Source organism: Halichoeres trimaculatus, unplaced genomic scaffold, assembly GCF_033239565.1.
Source record: "Halichoeres trimaculatus isolate MK-OKI-2021-1 unplaced genomic scaffold, fHalTri1.1 fHalTri1_scaffold_19, whole genome shotgun sequence".
Taxonomy (NCBI): domain Eukaryota; kingdom Metazoa; phylum Chordata; class Actinopteri; order Labriformes; family Labridae; genus Halichoeres; species Halichoeres trimaculatus.
Genome location: NW_027437197.1, coordinates 23,406,005 through 23,428,919, shown reverse-complemented (window position 1 = coordinate 23,428,919; position 22,915 = coordinate 23,406,005). Strand labels below are relative to the sequence as shown.

Genomic DNA, 22,915 nt, shown 5'->3' with positions numbered 1-22,915 from the left:
TCAAAATGAAGTCAATTAAACTACTTTGACATGTTGTATTAAACTTTACCAAGCCTGGAGTCGATAGGTTTTAGATTTTTAGATCCCAATAAAAAACAATGTGAATGATAAGAGGCTCATCAATGAGATAGGAAATCTTTGGTCACTTGACTCCTGTTGCTTTTCAGTTTAGTTCTGCACCAGAAGTGGATTGGAGCTAAAGTGAAGAAACCAATGGGACACCAATCTGGTGTGAGTCTGGTGTAACACCTTGACAAACTGCTATTGGAGTTTTCTGGCAATCTTTTGGTGTTGACTGTTAAACCACTGGTTCACATTTCACTTCAGTTTTTTAAAGCTTCTAAGTTTCATCAGTGATGCCCAGCATTCGACAAATATGCTCATCTGCCCAAATAATGATGAACCACTTGACCTCTCTGCAGCTTTTGTCTAACCCAGGACTCATTCTTGTTGGTAAGTTCACAGTCTAACCTCAGTAAAAATAATATGTATTTGACAAGACATCAGGAAAAGGAGACTGTGGCTTAATGGCTTACAGACAGCTCTCTATAGCCTTGTTTCCACCAAGCAGGCCGGTTATGATCAGTACAGTTGGTACAGGTTGGATCGGTAAAGCCTGATCCTGTTGACGTTTCCACAGCCAACCATGCCAACTCTTGATAAACGGATTGTAAGCTGGATGCTGATAGCAATGTTAGTCACAAAATAGTGTGATAAAGTAGCTGCGCAACAGTGTATCCCGCTAAGACATCCGACAAAGAAGAAAAACGCAACACAGTGTTGAGGAGAAACCTGCAGCTTGTGGAGGAGCCAGAGCAGGAGCTAACCTTTGCCCCTTTGACAACTTTAGCCTGACTGTCACAGGACTGATAGATTTAGTGCTCTCAGCTGTTCTTGACCAAGATTTGCTCACTCAGGGAGTTCAAGAATATACAGAAACCCAGGGACATAAAGTCTGTTGTCCATAGAGGGACTGCATGCACACATTTAGAAACACCCCAGGGGGATATTAGGCAGAGACTTAACACTAGTTTTTGGGTTTTGACCGTGGGACATCATTGCGTCGACTCCATTATTCAAATTTGCTTGCGTTGAATAAAGTGTTGGACTGAAGCTGCCTGATCTTGTCTCCTTCCTGAACTCTGTGTCTTCTTCAAGCCAGCATTAGGACTTTGGACCACAAAGTCAGTACGCAGTAAGTCAGGAGTGATCCTCCTTCAAGGACAGATACGTCAGCAGTAGGCAACAAGCAACGATGGGAGAGATCGGGCAATTTGTCTTCTTTTGTGATTGGCATGTAGCTCTTTGGTACAAAGCTTCTCTCTTTCAGAGAAGGCTGTGTGCCTCCAGGAGAAATACTGCCACTGTCCCACAGTAAGAGATGATTCTTTCGACCAATCAATGGACTGCAGTGTTGTAGCTCCACCTTCTGGGGTCGGATTGGTAAGTCTGGCACCCCAACAGAAGGGTCCCAAAGAGTGGGATGGCTTGTCTTGGTTATTTGGGTATCTGTCCTGGGATCAGTCAATAAAGAGGCCACCAAATGCGCACTGCACTGAGACAAACCAAATAAAGTAGTTTTGGTATGTGCTTAACTTGCTTTGCATTAATACCTTTCACAGCACTAAAGGAGTTTTTGTTTTCCAGTGGGGCGCCAGAGGAACATGGGATACTAACCTTCACTGTTACTCAACACTCGCAGCCACAGCCTTAAAAAAAGAGTACAGTAGCATTTTAAATATTGACTGATCTTTATTCATATTGAATTAAAAATATACTTTTGACAGGTTCATGTAACAAACAGAGGGGATACGTATTTAAATGTCCTAGCTGGGGAAATGTGTCAATCAACAAGTGAAGAGAAACTTTGAAAACTGGTAATATTAGACAAGGTATGGTTTAAAAAGTTTGTCTCAATCATTCTGATGACTTGATACAAAGCAATGATAATCAATGGTAATCTTATAACAGACGTCTTTTTTTTTTCCAACTTGTGAAGTTCTTTTAAACACATACTTGGACTTAGAGAGGCTTGCAAACTGACCCCTTTAACAAATGTGTAAATGTTTGGTGGAGTTAAAGAGAAGGGCTGAGACCAGAATCATCAGTACAAATGCTTATACAAGTTCCAGTGGCAAGCGTGCAACAGGCCAATAAAGTTCTGTAGATTATAGGCAATATAAAAGCTTTATTAAAACCATGAAATCCAACATTTATATTACATCATTTGCTGAAATAATGCAGTATTTTTTTTCTTATTAAGTCTACAGCATCATTAGAAAAAGCACAGAACCTGTTGTCTGGTTTACCTGTATGAATATTACAGGTTGTGCTGGCGTTTTCTCGCCATCTTTATTGATGGTTATTGTCATAATCATCCTATAATTATCCTGCAGAACTGAACGTGTGTAACAGTAGTCAAATTGTGCATTTCTAAATTGTTTCATTATTTTTTCCCCCTGATATGGACAGAGGAGGAAGCAATAATTTCAGCTTTGCTTAGTATCGGTTTCAGTATTATTATATTTGAAACACTGCTTTATGATGCTACAGTAGATCAGGTTAATGATTCTGGAGTCAGTCCTCACAATAAAATGTTTAACATCTCAACATGTCTAAAAATTGGATATCTAGGCTAAATTTTGGGAAAACAAAAATATTATCCTAACAAAGCCAAAAAAAAGGTAACCTACTAACCTCTGTACAAGCAAATATCAGTAGTCAAAACAATCAGTCCAGCCCATGCACACTGTATTCAGTTCTGCTGCTGCCTCTCAGACATTATTAAATCACTCCGGGGGCTGTAACATGATATTGCTACACCATTCAATCAGTATTGCCCCAAAATGGATGAAGAGCTGAACATCATCTGAAAGTAAACAATGACAGAGCACAGTGCCAAACAGAAATAAAAAAAAACGAGGAAATATATTATAGGTCCTTAGAACTCAGGTGTAAAGTGACACTGGTGGATTAACAACATTGATTAGGAAAAGAAGAAGAGGAAAGTAGGCGGAATATTATATATTCATCAGTATTTCAACAGCATTTTCGGAATGTACAAAATCTTAAAAAAAATTCAACAGGTGGGTAATACTGAGAGAATTGTGAAGGATAGTGGGGGTATAATACATGATTTTAAAAAAAGGAATAATAAAAATTCACTCCTACAAAGTAAGCAAGAGCAGAGGTCGAAAACACAAAATCCACTGAGTTGTGCTGAAAACACAATCACACAATCACAAGGGGGATGATGAGGTGGGTGGGGTGACAAGAGACCCTGCAAGCGTTTTTAAAATCAGAGTTCACTCTTCAAATTACATTTACACTGTATATATATTTATATACATACAGAAAAAAATATTCCCCGAAGAAAATAAAAACAAAACGTTTCACTTAAATGCAATGACGCCAGGAGAAATCAAACTTCAGCTGAAAAAAGAAGCATCATTGTCTTTATTTACAGATGCATCTCTCCACCTTCAACCTACCTATAAAAATACTATACTCTTTTTATTGTGTTTTAGTATTTTTTTTTTTTTTACAATGGTAAAACTGTTCAGTGATCCATTATGCAAATGTCTTTGTCATTTGGTTAAAAGACGATATTGAATTCCTTTTTACAGTTTCACCATTAATTCAGTAGAATGTAAACTGTGCTTACTCAACCACTGTCATTGAGCCAAGTTATCACAGGATGGTAGATTATTCACATATGAATCAGTGTAAAAATCAGTGACAGCCATACACAGTTTGTCTCTATTACAATGGTAGAATGTATGTTTGCCAGCTGCGTTATGGTTCCCTTTAGAAAATTAGATTTGTTTTTTAATGATAAATTAACCAATTCTATATTGGTTGAATTAGTGTATCTCTGTTTTCTCTTTTTATCCAAAAAAAGTCATTTTATTACTAATGCTATGAAATTTGCTTATGTAATGAATAATCAAAGTATAATTAGGTGAAATAGAGCACACTCTATAAATACAGTTGCTTTGTCCCAGTTCAGGTCTGGACCCTCCAAAGTCCTCGTATCTGGGCTAAATGTGTCTTAACAGTCCATCAAGGGCTGTCCCATTTCGAATGCCCAAAATGTGACAGAAAAAAAATGAGGCTTGCAGTTTTTAATCAAGCCTCAACTCAGGCAGTTGTGCTGCATTCAGTTTTTTTTTAATCCTCAAACTTCTTCTTGCACATGTGGCAATGATATGCAGGGTCAGCCTGGACTTCAGGTCCTCTGAGGGTCAATCATCCAACCCCTGAGCTGGGACAGCCAGTAATTGCTTTAAAGTTAATTAGTTAATTAAAGAACATGTCAGACATAAGACCATGAAGCTTTCGAGCTGTGTATAAAAACAATTGTCATCAAAAAATGGCACCCTGAAGTACAAAAACAAAAACTTCACACACCATTTACAAAACTAATGTTAACGTGTTCTAAATACAGTAAACCCCCAAACATAACTGATGCACAAATAAATAGAGCTGTTACTTTAAGAATGAACTGAATGAGCAGTCAGTGTTGAGAGGGATTTATGGTGCTCCTTTAAATAAGTACTGTACCAACAGAAGAGGCCTGAATCCCTTTAACATGAAAATAGGTCTCATGTTCACATTTGACCACAATCACTTTCCCTTTCCAGATTGCTTTAGTCCTGTTCCTGTTCGCTCCACATATAGCTGCTTTTTTTTCTGTTGCGGCTGCAGAACAGTGTTTGCTACATACAATTCTTTAGTCACCCTCGAGGAGAAAGACAGAATGGCAATCAGCTTTGGTCTCCTTTGCCAGTTACAGTGCACTTACACCCTCTCCCCTGCCAGCTTTTGAAACATTGATGCATTGGTCGGGTAACATTTCTGGAATGCTAATACCTCTGGTTTTAACCCTGCTCCAGGATTACAACCTATTGCCTGTCGTTCGGTGTTTCTCAGCTGATGCTCTGGGTGAGGGGTTGGGTAACATGATTTCCCCACAGAACAACAAGGGAAAGTGGATGAATTAGCATTCAAAAAGCTAAAAGCCCCCTGTGATGCTGGCTGGCTGAGAGTGCCAGCAGGTTTTCTCCTTCAGAAGATTGGCTTTATTTTTCCATAGAGATCCATTACGAAGCCTTTGGGTGCCTCTCCACTGCTGTCATTGCACTTAAACACACGGCCATACAGTAGTCTACAAGCTCTACAACTAATGCCTTATGGGTGATGGTTAGAAAAAGGCTTACATAACTGACTTTTAAATCTAAAAAAAGAATGTACAGAGGACACGCCCATTGCACATATTTACACAAGGATTACACATTGGTGTAATAGAAAACCTGAAATCAGGAGTTGTACCGAGATGTCACATCGTATCAGGGAACAGATCTAGCTCGGCTAGATCAGAACAGCAGATGCACATTTCGCCTCAGTGCCTGCTGTGCTATTGGTACCAATCCCGTTTAATTCATCATTTTAACTTCCCTTTATGATGTGGTAGCTTGTGCCTCTGCTAGAGCTCAACTGGATGGTTATAGGTCCCCATAAAACCTGAGAGGGGGAGAAAACACTGTGCATCAGAGACATCTTGGCTTTCCAAAGTCTAACACCAGCCCTGTTTGTCTCAACTCTTCTCTTCCAGGTAATTTTTAGTGAAGAGGCACAAAGTTGTGTAACAGCAGTTGTATGTTGGTATGTCAGGTGTGAGACATGCACAGCCATTGGTCAGTCTCCAGATTTCATGTTTGGGGATGGCAATATGGATAAATAAGTCATGTGTTAAGCCATGTTTAAATGCTTTTTGTTAAAGGAGCATGACACCATGTTTAGTTCTTTTCCCTCTGAATTTTTAGTAGGAGCTTTAATGAACCTTCATTACAAACTGAGGAAGAAAATTTAAAGATGCTATGAGGAGGATCTGTTTTAATTGGACTGCCTCGCCACCTTCTGGCCTGGAGTCTCATGCACACAGTTGTAAATTACTTTTAGCAATGTGTTTGTGTGTTTGTTTTGGAATTAAATGGAGATCGGATGGAAACAAACTTTCTTTGTTCAAGACAACTTTTGCTGGGAACAACACACAGAGGTAAGGTATTTATCAGTACAGTTACGTAGAGCTAGGGTTTGAAACGTGACGTCAAGCTAACGTTGTAGTAGCCGGCTATATGTAGCACTATCGGCAGCCCACTGCTCTAAGACATGACTCTCAAGTTTGAACAGACCACTGCAGAATAACTGCTGACTGTGGGTTGGAATGGACATGAGCACAAACAGTTTAGCTCCTGTGTTAGCTTTTAGCTCGTGCTCTATCTCTCTCCTGTTTATCTGTCTTCTGCTCTACTGTCCTTTTTCTGTCTGACAGTTAGGCTCCATTGTCCACCATCACTACAAAATTAATCACAGAAATCATTTTCAGCAGAGAAAAACAGAGGCCTCGTCAGCCGGCGTGATGTTGTCAGAGATACTTAGACATACCGTTATTAAAATAACCTGTAACCAGTTATAATCTCAGTGATAATGTAATTTTTAAGTGTGTGCTTATACCCAAAAGGGAGACTTTTTAAGATCACTTAGAAACTCCTCACAGCCCCTTTAAGATTGGGAGGTAGAAACACTTGAATTAAATGAGCCACAGCTGCATTATGGGAATTGTAGGATTTTCTTTAACTTAACCTTCCTGCCTTTCTGCTCCTGTACTTTAACCATCCTTCTTCAAACCACGAAAAATTTGATTCTTCCTCATTTTTCAGTACAATGCCCTATTACTTAGATACAAAGAGTCCTGTGTCACCTTTTTAAAATCATAGTTCCAACATGAGGAAACAAATAAAACATGGCTGTCAAACACAGCATTACAGCTAAGCTATTTAGCTTTTAGCAGGTTTAATGTGTTAAGTGCTATTAAATTATCAACTCCAAAACTAGGCTTTAGGGTCTTTTGATTACAGCTGCTTGTAGCCACTTAACAGGTTACTGTGCCATCTGGCAGTATTTAATACGTTTTAAGAGATGAATGAGAGTGAGAAGAGTGCAGTGTGTCAAAGCAAGAATAAAAATGTGACTTCTAATAGTGTTCCATTAAAAAACAAAAACAAAAGAAGAGGGCATCCTGAAACATTTTAACAATCTCAATCACTACCAAATCTCAATAAACAGAGTATTTCTGTATTTATGACATATCATGAACACAAATGAGGAGGAAGGGAATCTATTATCCTTGTCTTTTAATGTACTTGAAAATCTTTCCCGGCACAGCTTGATCCACTGAGCCTTTCTTTCAGGGATTGTGTCTGTCTGACTTGTAATTGGCTTATTTACTGCTCTGCAGGGTTAGCCTCTTTGCCATCTCTGCAGAGCTCGTTCGTGGCTGGGTGTCTGCGCTGTTTGTGTAAGAATAAGTCTGAGACAGGCTGACAAAGTAAACAGATCCCTGATGCTTGAAGAGAAAAACATAAAGAACAGACAGAATGCTTTGATCCAGATTGTAAAATATATACTCCCCATACTTCCTTTTCTGTTAACTCTCCAACCTCCTCATGCTCCTCTGTCTGTGAAAGGATTCGTCCATGCTCAAGCTCCAATTCCTTACTCGTACCATTCCTTCAATTAACACTGGTTACATCAGTCTCAGTCCTGATTGCAGTGATATTGTGAACATAACATTGAGGTGGTTGGTTTGCTGGCTCTCTGCACTGGATTGATGTTGTTGAATAGAGATGGGGGAACAAAAGGGACACGTCCTGGATGATCAACCTTTTGAATCCCATCCTAGCCATGCCATGATCCGTTGAACGCTTTGCACCAGGCACTAGGTGATGTCACAGCTTCCCATAAAACTGTGGTGACATTTACTTTCCCGTTGACCCTTTCTCCGCGCTGTGGCACTGACAGCCATTATCAGCGCACTCTGTCTTCCTGTACAAGGTCAATTGAGCTTGTCCCCTGGGATATATTTCAGGCAGCTGCGTTATCTATCCCTATGAGTGTATTTATTGATGTATGGTTATTATTGGTGTCAAAGCTGCAGGCATGTTAACATGTTTTAGGTATGATATGAGCCGTGTGTGATAAATGTTTGAACTCCATTACTGGTGTAGCAACATGTAAACGTCAAAAGCGTGTGGGTAGACATGCAAGCCACATCTGGGTTCTTCATTATGACTGTGGGTTTGCTGGTAAGTCACGACACAACCTTATGTAAATGTGTTTGATAAAACTGCACACAAGAGAAAGCGATGTTGACATCTAGCTGGTGGGGAAATGTGTGAAAAGGACTTGGGGAACAGTCACAGATGTACAAACCATGGCAATGATCATCTCTTTGGGCTCACCATATGTTATTCCTCCCTGTACTTTTACTTAACATCTCGTTTCCATTTATCGTTGTACTGTTCTTGTGTCCTTCTGATACTAAAGATGGCAGGACATTGTGCTCCAGCAGAACCTGTTTTAAAGAGACGTGTCTACTCACTTTTGTGTCATGGTCAAGGATGGAGCTCAAAAAGAGAGTTTGAATGTCAAGCAAGGCTGCCAGAAACTTCCACTGTTGTCCTTTTGAGGGAAAAGGCAGAACCTTTAAATGAGGATAAAAGACTTGAAATCAGATATAACAGAGAGACGCGTTTCGGGAGGGTGCAAGGAGAACCCCGGGTTTTTGAAGTACTGCATGGAAATGAGAGGACTGTCAACCGTCCCCTAATCTCCATTCCCTTTATTCCCTCTGTTTATCCCTCCATTGTGCTACAAGTGGGGGTCACTACACCACAGTGTTCCTCTGTCTGTAGGGAGGGGGAGGCAACACATTGCCAGCTTTCATAGCAGCTTCGGACAAGTACTCCTGGTTCTCGGCCACAGCTGGGCGAATGCGTCCATTCTGCCGGTAAAAGAAGCGTGTACTACAGTCCTGAAGGTACTCCGGGTTGTGCATTGAGGACTTCGGGGGTAGACTGTGCTGCCAGTATTCAGGATTGTCAAAAGAGGCCTTCTTGGCTTTCTTATCAAACATGATGGTGTTGCTGGTGATGCCTGAGTGTAGAGTGTGTCCTGAATGCCCTGGATGCAGGGTGTGTGATGGATATGATGGGTGTGGGAGGTGGCCAGGGGGCAGAACATATCCAGAGGTGGAGACCGTGTGACTTGATGTTGATGGGTTGACTGTTTGCGATACCGATTGGGCAGCGGAGGACCCAGGGCCAGAGATAGAGACAGCGCCAGCTAATCCATTCTTGTCCCCGGGGTTGAGGAAGGTATTCAGGTACAGTGGCTCATTGATGTACTCGTCATCCCCATGGGTGGACGGGACCTTAGGGACAACAGCAGCAGTAGGCATGTGCAGGGTGTGGCAACCTGCTGCTTCAATCGCTGTGTGGGTGTCACCGTTCCTACGACGTGTGACGAAAGGGTTTTCCTCCACTGGGTTCTTGTAGTCTGGAAACAAACAGACAATGGTTGTATTAGCTATGAAGCTTTCAATATTGCTGACTTAATTTTAACAACTTAAACATGGCATTCAAATCGTCTCTATCACAGACCAGCCATGCATGCTTTAAAGAGCGCATTCAGTCATTTGTGAAAATGTCAAAGTCACCTGAGTTGTTCTTTTCTCTCTTGGCAGTCATGTAGCAGTCTTGGTCTTTGTCACCTTTTGCTCCTCGTTCCGCCAATAGACCTGTTGGATCAGCGCTGTAACGCTGTCCACTACTGTCCTCCCCTACACCTTAGGAAGCAGAAAGACAAGAAGAAGAATGATTAGACGTTAATTCACAAATCCTTTTGCTTGCAAGTTTGGAGTAGAGAGTCTTAACCAAGAGCTCTAAGAAGAACTTCCAAATAGCCTTAGAATTTTTTTCAAAAGTTTTTTTTTTCTATATCTAGAATAAATGTTTTCCATTTTCTCCAGATCTGTATTATGTTTTTAAAGAGAGGGTATCATGCCTTCTTATTTAACACACTGATACATAGCAACAATGTTAGATGCCCAAACTCAACGTGTGCAGCTTTTACACATTAATTGGATGGAGAAATCCCTGAATACCTAAAATTAATAGTTTCTAAAAATAGCACGGTATCTTTGCGAGGTTTATGACCTGTTGGCAGAATGGGCCTCAAACACCAAGGTCTGCCCATAGCTCTTCCCTTTACAGGCCTTCAGAGGGCTGGCCAATCAGAGGAGAAGTGGTTTTACTAATGGTAAGTCTTAAAGGGACGACAGCTTAAAAAGAAGTGTTTCATACAGAGGCTGAAATAATTATTATCTAATACCGCAGTGTGAAGAAAAGGGATTTTTTTTTAGCTGCAAAGCATGTAAAGCTCCTGTGCGGGCCCCCTAGAGACAGTATAGACAGTATAAACAGATACACATATCCCCTCTTTAAACATGGGCTAAATTAAAAGTAGTGTTATACAAAGTTTTCTGATACTCTGACAGTAGATGCGTAGTTCATCACTTTTTGATGCCTCCTTTAGGCTTATTTTTACATTTGCCTACATCAAAGTATATATAAAGGCAGCACAAATGGGTCCACAAATCTTGTTCAATGAAGAATAAACAGGAGGGCAATGAAAACCCTGCTGCTGTATTTCTCTGGTCTGAAATATGTGTGGCTCAGTTTCAGCAGACAGCTGCTAGATAGGAGCCGAGGCTTTGTTCTCATCTCACAAATCCCCCCCTACTTGTGAGTGGTCCACAGTCACAGTCCAATACAAATGAGAAAAAGGCAGATTGAGCCAGTCATGAGGGCAAGACGCTGTTAGCTCGAAGGTGGTGCCTACTGAAAACTTGTATTGATTTGTAAACAACTGATTGAGGTGATGTGTTGGTGTAGCTCCTGCTTTACCTTGTCCTGCAGTGAGGGCAGAGCCGGCCACAAGCATACTTGACCGTGGAGAGGCCTGCTTTCTCAGGGTGCCGTTGCAGCGAGGGTCATCCTGGTTGCCCCGGACAAATCCTCCAACCATCTGCCCTCCTGCAGCCAGGTCCTGTGGAGGGAGACAGCTAGCAGACACCGGTGGAACGGAGACCACTCTGGGGAGGGTGGCCAGCATGTCCTCCATGCTGAAACTGGGGTCCTGGTAGCTGAACTGGTTCTGTGTGAGGAGAATGAAAAAATAGAGACAAAGCATCCAGAATAGTTAGGAAATTATAATATTCATTTAGAGACACAAGTAAACCAGCTTCTCTGTGAAAGGGTAGTCAAGCTTCTTCTTGAAATGAAGAAAAACAATGTGTTCTGAAAGATTTCACAAAAATACAACAAACATTAAACACCAAATGTTGTACAAGAATATTAAGTGATGAATAAGTACCATTCAAACATGTAAACTGCAAAGTTTGTTTGTGCTCATGGTCCGAGAAATTAGGGATTCAAGTCTTTTGTAACATTTTTCATCAGTAATGTTTGACTGTGACAGGCAGGGGAGATAAACGGCAGTGCCACACAATGATATGGCAGCATGACTGCCAAGGACAATTTAATTAAAAGGTTTTTAATTAAAAGGCTCCATGCAGCAAAGTCTTAAAGTAGCCATATCAGCCCTGCCCTGCTGTGTGCATTTGTGTCTCTGTTCATAACAAAAAAGAGCTTAATAGAACCTCACTGGGTGCTTTGTTCTGAGTTATTACCTTTTCTCTCATGTGTTGAGTGAGAGTTGGTTTTTTAGCTTTTACATCCCTTTTTATACCTTTACTTTAATGTTGTCTGAGAAGTCTGTAATCGCCCCAACAAGACCAAAAAAATCTGCTGTAATCCCTTTGTTTATGGACTTGAAGAGACTTAAGTCTCTTTGCAGACAGCCAACATGTGGCCTGTGAGTCAACTCAGCCATGCCCTTGCATGGGCAAAACTTGTTAGTTAAATAATAGGGACGCACCATATTGGATTTTTTGCCAATATCCAGTATGCCGAGATTTAACAACTCATTTAGATGACACTATTTTTTTCTGCACACATATAGCAGAGATTATCAACTCTCTTCTGTATTGGAAGTTGCATACTGTATTATGGTGCATACTCTTATCACATGTGTTATGCAATATTAATTTCTTGTGCAAAAATAAGAAAAATATAGACTTGAAACTGTATAATTATTTATGAAAATTGCTTTCAAACAAAAAAATCCAAAACATAAATCCTTCTTGAAAGCTGGAAGATACTCGTCCTTAGAAAATCATAACATTACCCACAACAAGGGAAAAATGTATGCCAATTTCACAGTTGACAGTCAGCAAATGTAGCCTCTGTTCACAGGAAAAATATAAGAAGTACAACTGTACAGCTATCAAACCCAAATTAAATAAAATGGTTTAATTTGGTAAATGGTAAATGTGCCTAAATGAGTCAGCTACATGTAACTTGTAGACTGCTGCTTGATTCAAGTTTAACTTTAAAACTGGAGCCAAGTATAGGACTACTCAATCTGAACTAAGCAACGAAAATCACAAAAAAGTGCAAAAAGTATCTGCAACTTTCGCCCATTATTTTATTATTATTTTATTGGTTATTGGCAGAATTTGGTGTGTTGGTCAATATCAATTTTTTTAAGCCAATATCAGCTGATACCGATAATATTGTGCATCCCTATTTGATAACTTTGAAGATAATGAGTAATTTAAAAAAATCACCCCCTGTGCACTATGTACTGAGAGAAAAAAGCTGCTCAGACCCAAGTCACCCACTCAGCTTTCAACGTGTTCATTTTTCTGTAAAAACCTACCATTTTTGTCCTGGGTATGTTTGTGGTTTCTGGTGCTCCTGAAGTCACTCTGCAGCAGAATCTTAAAGAACTTCAGTTTTTTTTCACAAAGCTCATAGGCTTGATATTTTTGACTGGGTTCCTCTTTATTTTTCTCACCTTTTCTTTATCCTGACACCAACCAGTGCTGTGACTGGTAATGTTAAACTAGTGTGTCTGTTTGCCAACTTGCAGTTGATTTATTTAGTTAATATAGAACAGTTTACTTTGTGAAGCTATAAAGTCATACCCTACATAGCCTTATCAATTTACTTTTTCAATAAATGTATGTGTTGCAGTGGGTGAAGCTGCCACATTCACTCTACTGATCTTAATCCAAAGGAAACACAAAGATCAACACCACATAAAACTTCCTCACAGAGCGATAAACAGCCAGGTCATGGAAACCAGGCCTTGAGATAAGCATCTACATTCAAATACCGTCTCTGACCAGCACTTTTGACCCCGTTCATTGATTTGGCTCCCACATGGTTCATGTCTTTAAAAACTCAATATGTAAAAGGAAACTAAACCCTCAGGCCTGTACCAAGCACCAGATCTAAAGAGACTATAACAGAAAACAAACATTAACAACAAGCAGATGGTTTCCTCACACTGAACAGACGCAGGAAGAAGGTTTGGACTGGTATGTCCCTCTCAAACCCCTGGCTATGGGATTATTGATATTACATGGATAAAAATACATTTAAGACAGGACTGTGAAAACCTTTGGAGAACTTAAGATGCATGTATCTTACTGTTGAATTACCCATGGACCTATTACTGTAGCAAAAGCATTTGTGTGTATGTGTATAAATGCATCCACAAACATGTAAATGATCCATTAATGTGTAAACAGATTTGCAAATGTGTGCTCAAATCTGCAAAATGTGTGCATATCAACAAATTTCTGCACAAATCTAGAAATGCATGCAAAAATCCACAAATACGTGCACAATCCTAAAGAGCCAAAGAGGGTGTGAAATGCATAGAGACCGATAATAAAAGCTCCACCTGGCAGCCTGAGATCAGGTCAAACTTAACTGTTTTTACAGACAGATTTTTCTACGCATTTGCAGATCAATTGGGGGTAGGCCTGTAGCAAAAATCACATGTACCCAGACAGCCAATTATGACTGATGATTTGTGGGTATTTTCAGGTTTTGTTGAAAAAAACAAAACAATTTTAGCCATTTGAGACTAGATATTTATTTGCAAATCAGTCTACACATTTGTGGATCTGTGCATGCATTTCTGGATTCGTGAACATGTGTGAATATTTTACACATTTGCAAATCTGCTCACATATTTGTGGATCAGTTCACAAATTTGTGGATGCATTTACACACACACTCAAACACACAAATATTTTTTTGCTACAATTATCGCTCCATAATTACCCCTCTCATTCCTATATTGTGGTCTGTCTACACCAGGGGTGCCCAAATTCTTTTCAGTGAAGGGCCAAAAATGAATCAGGGTGGAGGGTCGAAGGCTAAAAGTAAACATTCATGTTGCAGTGCATGATATTAAATTTGTCAATATCACAATTGTGCAAAATAAATAACCCTACAAATCATTTTGAAAATGAAAACACTTTTCTTATTTCACAGCATGAAGTTACTGAACGTCCATATGGCACAAATACAAGGCCCATGTCTTTAAAGACATTTAGTGCAACATAACCTAAACAATATGAGACACAGCACGCTCCTTTGAAACCAAAATAGTAAATACCAAAACTGGACACCTGCTTTTTTTCCCTTATAAATGACTGCTGTATTTACATTAATATAATAAGATTATACTCTTTTAAAACAGCGACTTTCCACCTACATGTTGGGAATACTGCTGTGGAATCAATTTCTGTGAAAAAATGTTCATGTTCACAGCTATTTTTTAACTTTCTCTTGTTAGGGTGCCACTGTCTCTTACGCTCCATCCCAGCCATGACCCTGCATCTCCTCATTCTCTGGTCATGGACTGGCAGGACTAGCGCCACCCTACTCCAAATGTAACACAATGTGAATTTGTGGCCAAGAGAGGAAGTACAACAATAAATATATACTGAATGAGACATTTAGGCAGCTTGCAGTAGGAAAATAACAATGATGATTAAAAATATGTAAATAATTAAAATTAAAACATGGGCCCGGGTGGTCCAACTTCTGAAGCTACGGAACTCTCACTTTGTCACTATCTCTCCCTTCTCTCTTGAATTCATGCAAAAAACATCCAACCCCATCCTGAGCACTGATTTTTTTAATTTTTAATTTAACCTTTATTTAACCAGGAAGGTCCCATTGAGATTAAGAACCTCTTTTTCAAGGGAGTCCTGGCCAAGAGGCAGCAAAGTTACACAGTAAAATTATTGCGATTTACAATCAAAATTAATATTATGAAAAACAGGTACAATTTGAGGAGTCCGTCTCAAGTGCTCTCAGTCTGGATTTAAATGCATTTATAGAAACAAGATCAGTTAATTTCCAGTCTTTTTTCAACATGTTCCATGTGGAAGGAGCAGAGGATACAAATCCCCTTTTACCCTGTTCTGTGCGGGCAAATGGAACTGAAAGCAGCAAGAGGTCGTTTGAGCGCAAACCATAAGAATCAACACATCTCTGAGTGATCAGGTTGCAAATGTAGGAAGGCAGTAGTCCAAGGATGGACTTATAATTGAAAGTGTACCAATGTCCCAGCCTCCTGGTGGACAAAGAAGGCCATCCCACTCGGGAATACAGTTCACAATGATGGGTCAAAGGTCTACAGTTGGTAATGAACCTCAGAGAGGCATGATACACATACATACATTGATCTGAAGCAGTCATATACAACAAATCTCCGTAATCTAGTATTAATAAGAATGTTGCAGTGACAAGGCGCTTTTTTGACTCAAAGGAAAAACAAAATTTGTTTCGAAAGAAAAATCCCAATTTCAGTCTGAGTTTCTTAACTAGATTGTTAATATGGGGCTTGAAGCTGAGGGAGTCATCAAGTAACACACCAAGGTATTTCTACAGATGAACCTCCTCTATGACTTTACCCTCAAGAGTTCACACTGTGGGGAGAGTTTGAGATGTATTCTTTGAGATTTTCTTTGAGTTTTTAAACAACATTAGTGTGCTGTCCTCACAACACGTTACTATGTGAAGCTTGACAGCCAGTGAACTAATACAGAAACTCCGTACACAAGGCTTTCTTTTCTTGCTTAATGGAGGTCTCTTGAAGTAATAATTAATGTAACTACAAGATACAAGAAAAAATTGCATTACTCTGTGCATTAAGCGCCGTTGTACAAAATACCAGTAGCTATTTATTCTAACCATAAAACAGATAACTGTATCAACAATCAACCGTTAACATTGTGCTTTTAAATACAATACAATTCTGACCTCAAACTAATGTTTCTATACACACAGATACTTACAAAGACGAATATTTTCCAAGTATCAAATGTTTAGAAGACACACAGCGTGTTTATGAGTCATTTCCGACCTAATGTTTACATTCCTTCCGTCTTAACTTTTTTACCGGAGATATGTCCAAGATCCTCTATGTGCATACAGAGCACTTACTCTGCATGGAAATCGAATGATCCTCACAGGTAAAGAGGTGCCACTCCGACGCCTCTACTCAAAACATTCCAACACACGCATAATGAAATATACAAACTTCTAACTCTTCAACTAACTTATTTATCTTATTAAATATACAAATCTTTTAACCCAAAGACATGACAATTAGCTTGGTCTTATCAGCATTAAGAACTAGTTTTAGCTCTTGGAGAGTGTGCTGGACAACATCAAAAGCTTTCTGCAAAGATTCAATAGCTTTAGCTGGGGTTATGCCAAAACAATATATAATTGTGTCATCGGCATAGAAAAGAAAGAGAACAACTGTAAGAAAAGCCAAGGTCACATTTACTTTATATTTTTTGATGTTGGCTACCAAGCCTTTTGTGACCTAATGAATCCATTTTTAAGATGAGGTTGGGGAAAAAAGGTCACGCTTGAACACTTCAGAAGGCTAAGTAGAGCTTGCAGAAAGTAAAGGGAACTTTCGGACATAACTGGGGTTTAGTGGAGAAAAATGTGGGTGCTGTGTGTGTCAAAGAAGACTTCATATTAAGGTAAACGCTGTCTTTAGTTTGCTACCAGATTTGAAACAGCTACTGTCACCTACAGGATGAGTGAATTAAAAAACAGCATCCACCACAGTGAAAAAGAGTCAGAGTCAAAGCTATGGAGGATAATTTTACAAAGATGAAATAAATAATGTGTCACCCCCCGAGATGCACAGTGCAGAGTTGGAAAAGGAGTCATGTCTCTCATTGGCATGCAGCAGGCAGTTTTATCCTGACACACTCAGGGGGATGCTGGAATACAAAATGGCTGAGTTGCCTGGCTGTGTGACTGGTTTTGTGATAGATTTAAGTCCAAAGATAGACAGAGAAGCTTTGAACAGTTGAAGAACTGAGAGAATCTGGCAGAAAAGGCCAATTTTGAAGAAGGCAATTACCATAGTTTCACAATGGAGACTGAGCAGAAAAAAAAAACCCTGACAAGAGAAAAGCAAGCAACAGGGAGATGAGAGGGAAAGTAAGAAAGCAGTGTGAGCTCAGTTTAAGGTCTCAATTATTTTTTTCTTGAGCAGGAGAGTCCTGCAGAAGACCACATACTGAGAAAACTCATTTCAACATGGTCAAAATACTGCTTTTACTTCATATTGTTTCCTGTTATATCATGGTTCAATCACCCTGCTGCGGTAAAGACAGTATTTTCTGAGTCATTACCATGGCGATAGACATTTTAATCTGAGATCTAGAAGGTTGATCTCTGTAAAAAATCGTCACAGAAACAGTAACCCTGAGAGTTTGAAAACCACAGTCTTTGTGTTCTTTCAACCGGGAAGATCAATCCTGTAGGAGAGCTCGAGTCTGCTGGTTTATTTTCACACTCTTAAGAGATTTTTACTATTTGCTGGGATTCCTTTCCCTCATGGCGTTTCTGGAAGGAAGTCAAGGAATCTACGATCCCATCAGGTTGCTGTTCAGCACCTCAGTTTATGAGCGTATCACGCAGTGCTGCTGGTACCTTCCAAGCTACAAAGTCAAGGTGGCGTTATTGACTGAACTTCTCCGGCGTCAACAGAGCAGCCGGCTTCCCCCTGAGCTGACTGCTGAAGCCATGGTGGACCTTGTGGTGGAGGAAAGCAGGAAATCCCTGCGAGTCCATCTGTGGGAGTTGGAGTTTAGAGATTTTGAAGATAATATCCAGCCTCTCCTCAAGCTGGTTTGGGAGGTCAACAACAACTTGCTGAAGACAGACGTCGAGTTTCAGGCGAGACGACTGCTTGAGTCACCAGACACCATTCCTGCTTTCTTCAAGCATCCCGAGATCCTGAACAAGGCAGAGGAGTACGCTGGGATCCTCGTGGAGCAGCTGCAGGAAGCTCCAGTCTCAAGAACACTGGGCCCTCAAGAAGTGGTTGTAGAGTTGGTGCCAAGAGTCCTGCAGGATTTTTGGAAACCCCAGGAGAACGTTTCCTGTGACATGCCATCTGAGACGCTCAGCAAGATGGCTGTGGGAGTCGCCAAAGCTGTTTGTGACGCGGTCTCCAAAACTCTCTCCACACCTCTCCACAAGGTCTCCCTCTCTCGGTCTGTTAGAGATGCTGTCGTCTGTTCCATTGGAGGAAAAGTCAGGCAGATTTACCCGCCTGACGTTCTCAGGGAGAAGCTGGACTGCTTTGAGGCAGAGGTGCTGAAAATCCTCACGGATGTTACAGTGGAGCATATCAGTGAGCTGTTCAAGCCTCAGACTCTCAAAACCACACCACCTCATGAAGCTCTTGCCATCATCCAGGGTTCACTGAGAGACACAGGATCTTCAGGCGGTTCCTAAACTGTTTTTTCCTCCTGCATCTGGGCTGAGGCTGAGACTTTCATTAAATCTTGTGACAGTACAAATCATAAATACGCTTTGGTGTAGTTGATTTGCTTTTGCCAGTTGAACTTTTATTTATTGTGAAGGACTTAGACCTTTTTCATTCAACCTTTTTAATGGTTTTCATCTTAAGGAGTCATTTAGGGCACTCATGACACAACTACTGTGATGTTAAAACTAGTGCACCTGATACATTTTTAAAGAGATTAACACAAACAAAAAAAGCTAGCCCAACCAGGGCTTGAAACTGTCACCAAACAAAACTAAAAAAGGGAAACAGTAGGTCAAACAACAACAGGTCTCATGCAGCCGCTTTGAATCAAACCAACTAAGAGGGAAGGGGGGTGGATGGTTTTGAGTTTTCGATATACAATCAAGTACAGAACTTGATTTGACTTTGAAAATTGTTAGAGCTCACAGGAGTATACTTAAGGTTGGGGGACAATCAGGAGAAATCTCAAGCCAGGAAAACTGCATACATATTTGCATACAACTCCATATTCCGGAGTGTTGGCAGCCTGTCAGCACTCCCGATTGGTAAAAGTGAGGAGTTTATGTATGAAACAGATTGACAAAGACGAAAACTGAAGACATTTTCTCTGTCATTTTAAGTTATATTAGTAGGTTTTGTAAACTTGCTAATGAATTGTAGTTATTGTTCTATGTAAAGCTTCATTTTTATCTTTTATTTCAAGGAAAATGTTTTTGTTGACTATAATAACCCTGACATGTTAACACTTAAATGTCTGTTATTATTCTTTGCTTTTATTTAGGAAGCATTTTTATTGTCTTCCTTTAAATTTACATAAAATAAATAACCTTTTTTGTTCGTCAGTGCTTGTTGCAAACTTTATATTTACAATAAAATATCAAGCAAAATCATAGGTAGAGTTACTGCACTCCCCTCCAAATAAATAAACAAGGATGTGACCAAATCATGTGCTGGTTTGGTCGCACCATTGCTACCAGTAAAAAAGTTGGTGTAGAGCCCTGCAATCATGTACTAACTTTCATTCATTGAGAAATAAACATTTCTGTCAGAGCCAAATCTTAGGATATGTTAATTTTCTGAAGATCAATATTTTAGAAGGTTTGTATTTGTGCTCTGGTTGGCAGATGTTGCAGGAAATAAAAGTAAATAGACATATTTTCATGGTGTCATGGTAATAAGTGGAAGTGCATAAGGTCACAAGATACGGAATAGTTTGTCAACAGGTTTTTTTTTTTCGTTAGATTCTGTGCTCAATTAGAAAATGTTTGTTTACTTTTCTTGTCACAGCATGTCAGTTGAATTAGACTAACAAACACACTCATTCACACAAAAAAAAGCACCCACCCATCAACCTGTACAACATCGAGGATGACACCATACTTTGAGTAAACCTGCTGGAGGAGTAAAAAGCTAAACCTTGATTGCGTGATGTTTGAAAGAACGATGGCTTGCGAACGATATATATTCATATATATATATATATATATATATATATATATATATATATATATATATTCATATATATATATATATATATATATATATTCATATATATATATATATATATATATATATATATATATATATATATATATATATATATATATATATATATATTCATATATATATATATATATATATATATATATATATATATATATATATTCATATATATATATATATATATATATATATAATTTTTTAAATAAATTTGTTTGTCTTTGTCCTTATTTAATTCATGATAAAGATAAAGTATAAGTACAATACAAAAACCAAATGAGTCTAAAAAAATTTGAGAAGGAGCAGAAAGAAGAAAAAATCTTATGGCTAGTAGTTAAGCAAGTTGAGATCTGCAGAGGGTAACTGAAACAAACTTATTATAGGACAGCACAATCATGTCCACTTCAGGCTTCCGTACTCATGATCCTTTTTTGAAATTTAATTTGATGTTGTTTTAATGCATTTATTGTAAAATGGGTGTTATATCTTTACGATAATGGTTGCAGATTGCTCCCACATGAAAACCTAAATACGATGAATGTACTCTGAATGGTTTTTAAATCAGGGTAGATATTGTTCATTTGATTCAGCTTTACTTTAAAATTAGAGAAATATTTGTTTGCTTTTGGAGTTAAAAGAGGGAACATTTTTTGGGATTCATCACTCACAATAAAAAACCCATCATTTAGGAACCCCCATAGACAAGCATTAAGAATGGGGAAATACCACAACGAGAAAATAAAGCTGTTCCAGCAAGCTTATGAGCACATTAGCTCCTGCCTACAGTATCAAGTCTCATTTTTAGCTATTCTGACAAAAAGAAGGATTTAAAAAAAAAAAAAAAGTACCTTATTGGAGTCGATGCGTGTGCGGGGAGTGTACGCCAGCGGTGGGATGTTGAAGCCATGTGGCACCAAGTACTCTTCAGCATCCATCAGGTCCTCCAGCTCGTCCTCATCGAGGAGGCTCTGAAAGAACTTGCTGTCATTGGGGCTGGGCAGCTTCATGCGGTCATCCCCCTAAAACAAGTGTGTTGACGTTGAGCTTAAAAGGGTTCAGATAAATGCTGAAAATCTGGTTTAAAATGAGGTTATTGTCACACATAGAAGGCTATTTAATGGTTACTTTATCAGTACTGTCACTTTTTAAAGTTTGGTTACAAACATTAAGAAGCAAAGTAACTTGAGAAGAGAATTAAATGAGAATGAGCTGTTTTTACTGGAAGGCTTTAAAATCTGATCATTAATATTTTACTTAAGCTATTAAAGCCTCAGCATTACAGTATTTGTCTCTTCTCCAGGCCCAGTTCTGGCAAATAAAGATGAGTACAGTGATGGGAGGTTAGTGTACTTTTCGCAAAGAATTAATTGTGTTCAGAGCTGTTTATGGATTACCTTTACCCTCCTAACCCTGCAATCATTAGAAGATGAAACACAAATAACCACACAGAAAGACAGTCCAGTTTTCACTTAGATAAAGCTGTCTTATGCAGGCTTGAATATAAAAATAAAAGACTTAGTTTATTCTGGGATTCATTTCTGTCATCAAAATCAACATACCTGAATGACAAGGTATCTTTGTGGATCACGAGCCATGCGGGTGAACTCTGCAGCCAGCTCCTTGAACTTTGGCCGACTGTCTGCATCAATCATCCAGCCTGAAAAGAAAAACAGGGTTGCTTCAGGCTTTTACTAATACAAGGTTCATGATACTGGAGTTTGAATCATTGAACACTGGGCATCCCCTGGTGTGTTTCTGTGCCTGGGTTTAAAGTTGACCTCTTTCATGTTCGTGATCCCGACAGCATGTTGCCAGTAGTAGACTAAAGCCTTATCCACATCTGCATCCATATCCATCTAGATGACTGAATTCCCTGCCTCTATGAAACTACACATAAGTAGGAGGAAAGGTGCACAAAGGGGCGAGCATGTCAGTGATGATCAAGCCGAGCATTTCTGTATTCTTCACACTTTGGTGTCAAGGGTTCTTCCTACGCAGACCATGTCAAATATGTATGGCATGTTTTATTCTCAGCTATTTGCATTAAAACATTCATAAGTGCAGATATGGATCCTTTGTGTACAGTATGTTTTTTTAATCATAAAAAAATGAAAAAAATAAAATAAAATAAAGAAATAAGGGCTTCTCCACAAATGACTGGATGGTGAGGAGTGAATGGTACCTTTGAACGCCACCAAGCCCACCCACTCATTTAAACAATGGCAAAAAAAAAAAAAAAAAAATCACAAAAATGCAGAGTATGATCAAAAACAGCACTTAAACTTTTTACCTATTTTTTCTCCATCCCCAAAGGTCTCCAAAGATTCTCCAAACACTGCTTTTCCATTATTTCTAACTTTGTGATTTGCTCCCATAATGAACAATTACAGCATTTTTTAATGAAGTGCACTTAGTTGTAATTCCTTTTTCCAATCTAAAGATAAACACTGTTTCATCACTGAAATGGCCATATGGAGAAACGTGCGCTGCTGCCAATTCCTCTGCTAACACACGGGGACGATGCCAAAGCAATCATGTGATCTGGCTGTGAGGAGCGCCTGTTAGGAGTATCAGAAGACAGATCCAGAAAGACACAGTGACACAGATTTGGATGCATGTCTATTGAATTGACAAACATAAGACAACCCTTATAACACGATGACCTCACACCAAAACCTCAAAGGAAATAGTTTTTCAACAAGAAATGTCTTTATGAAGAAAAAAAAAAAGAAATTAAAGATAAAACAGACACTGAAAATATTAGCCGACCTTTATA

General features: G+C 39.2%; 1 protein-coding gene across 2 annotated transcripts in view; it reads right to left on the bottom strand.

Moving 5' to 3' along the window:
* Window positions 1-1,749: 1,749 nt before the first annotated feature.
* Window positions 1,750-22,915, bottom strand: part of erbb4b (erb-b2 receptor tyrosine kinase 4b) — a 525,535-nt gene continuing 504,369 nt past the window's right edge. For both annotated transcript variants that reach the window (XM_074694273.1, XM_074694274.1), the window contains exons 24-28: window positions 21,699-21,796; window positions 20,988-21,158; window positions 10,809-11,058; window positions 9,560-9,688; window positions 1,750-9,399 (exon numbers count right to left, since the gene is read on the bottom strand). In XM_074694273.1, the coding sequence (XP_074550374.1) occupies window positions 8,729-9,399; window positions 9,560-9,688; window positions 10,809-11,058; window positions 20,988-21,158; window positions 21,699-21,796 (1,319 nt within the window). In that variant the 3' untranslated portion in view covers window positions 1,750-8,728. The remainder of the gene's footprint in view (window positions 9,400-9,559; window positions 9,689-10,808; window positions 11,059-20,987; window positions 21,159-21,698; window positions 21,797-22,915) is intronic.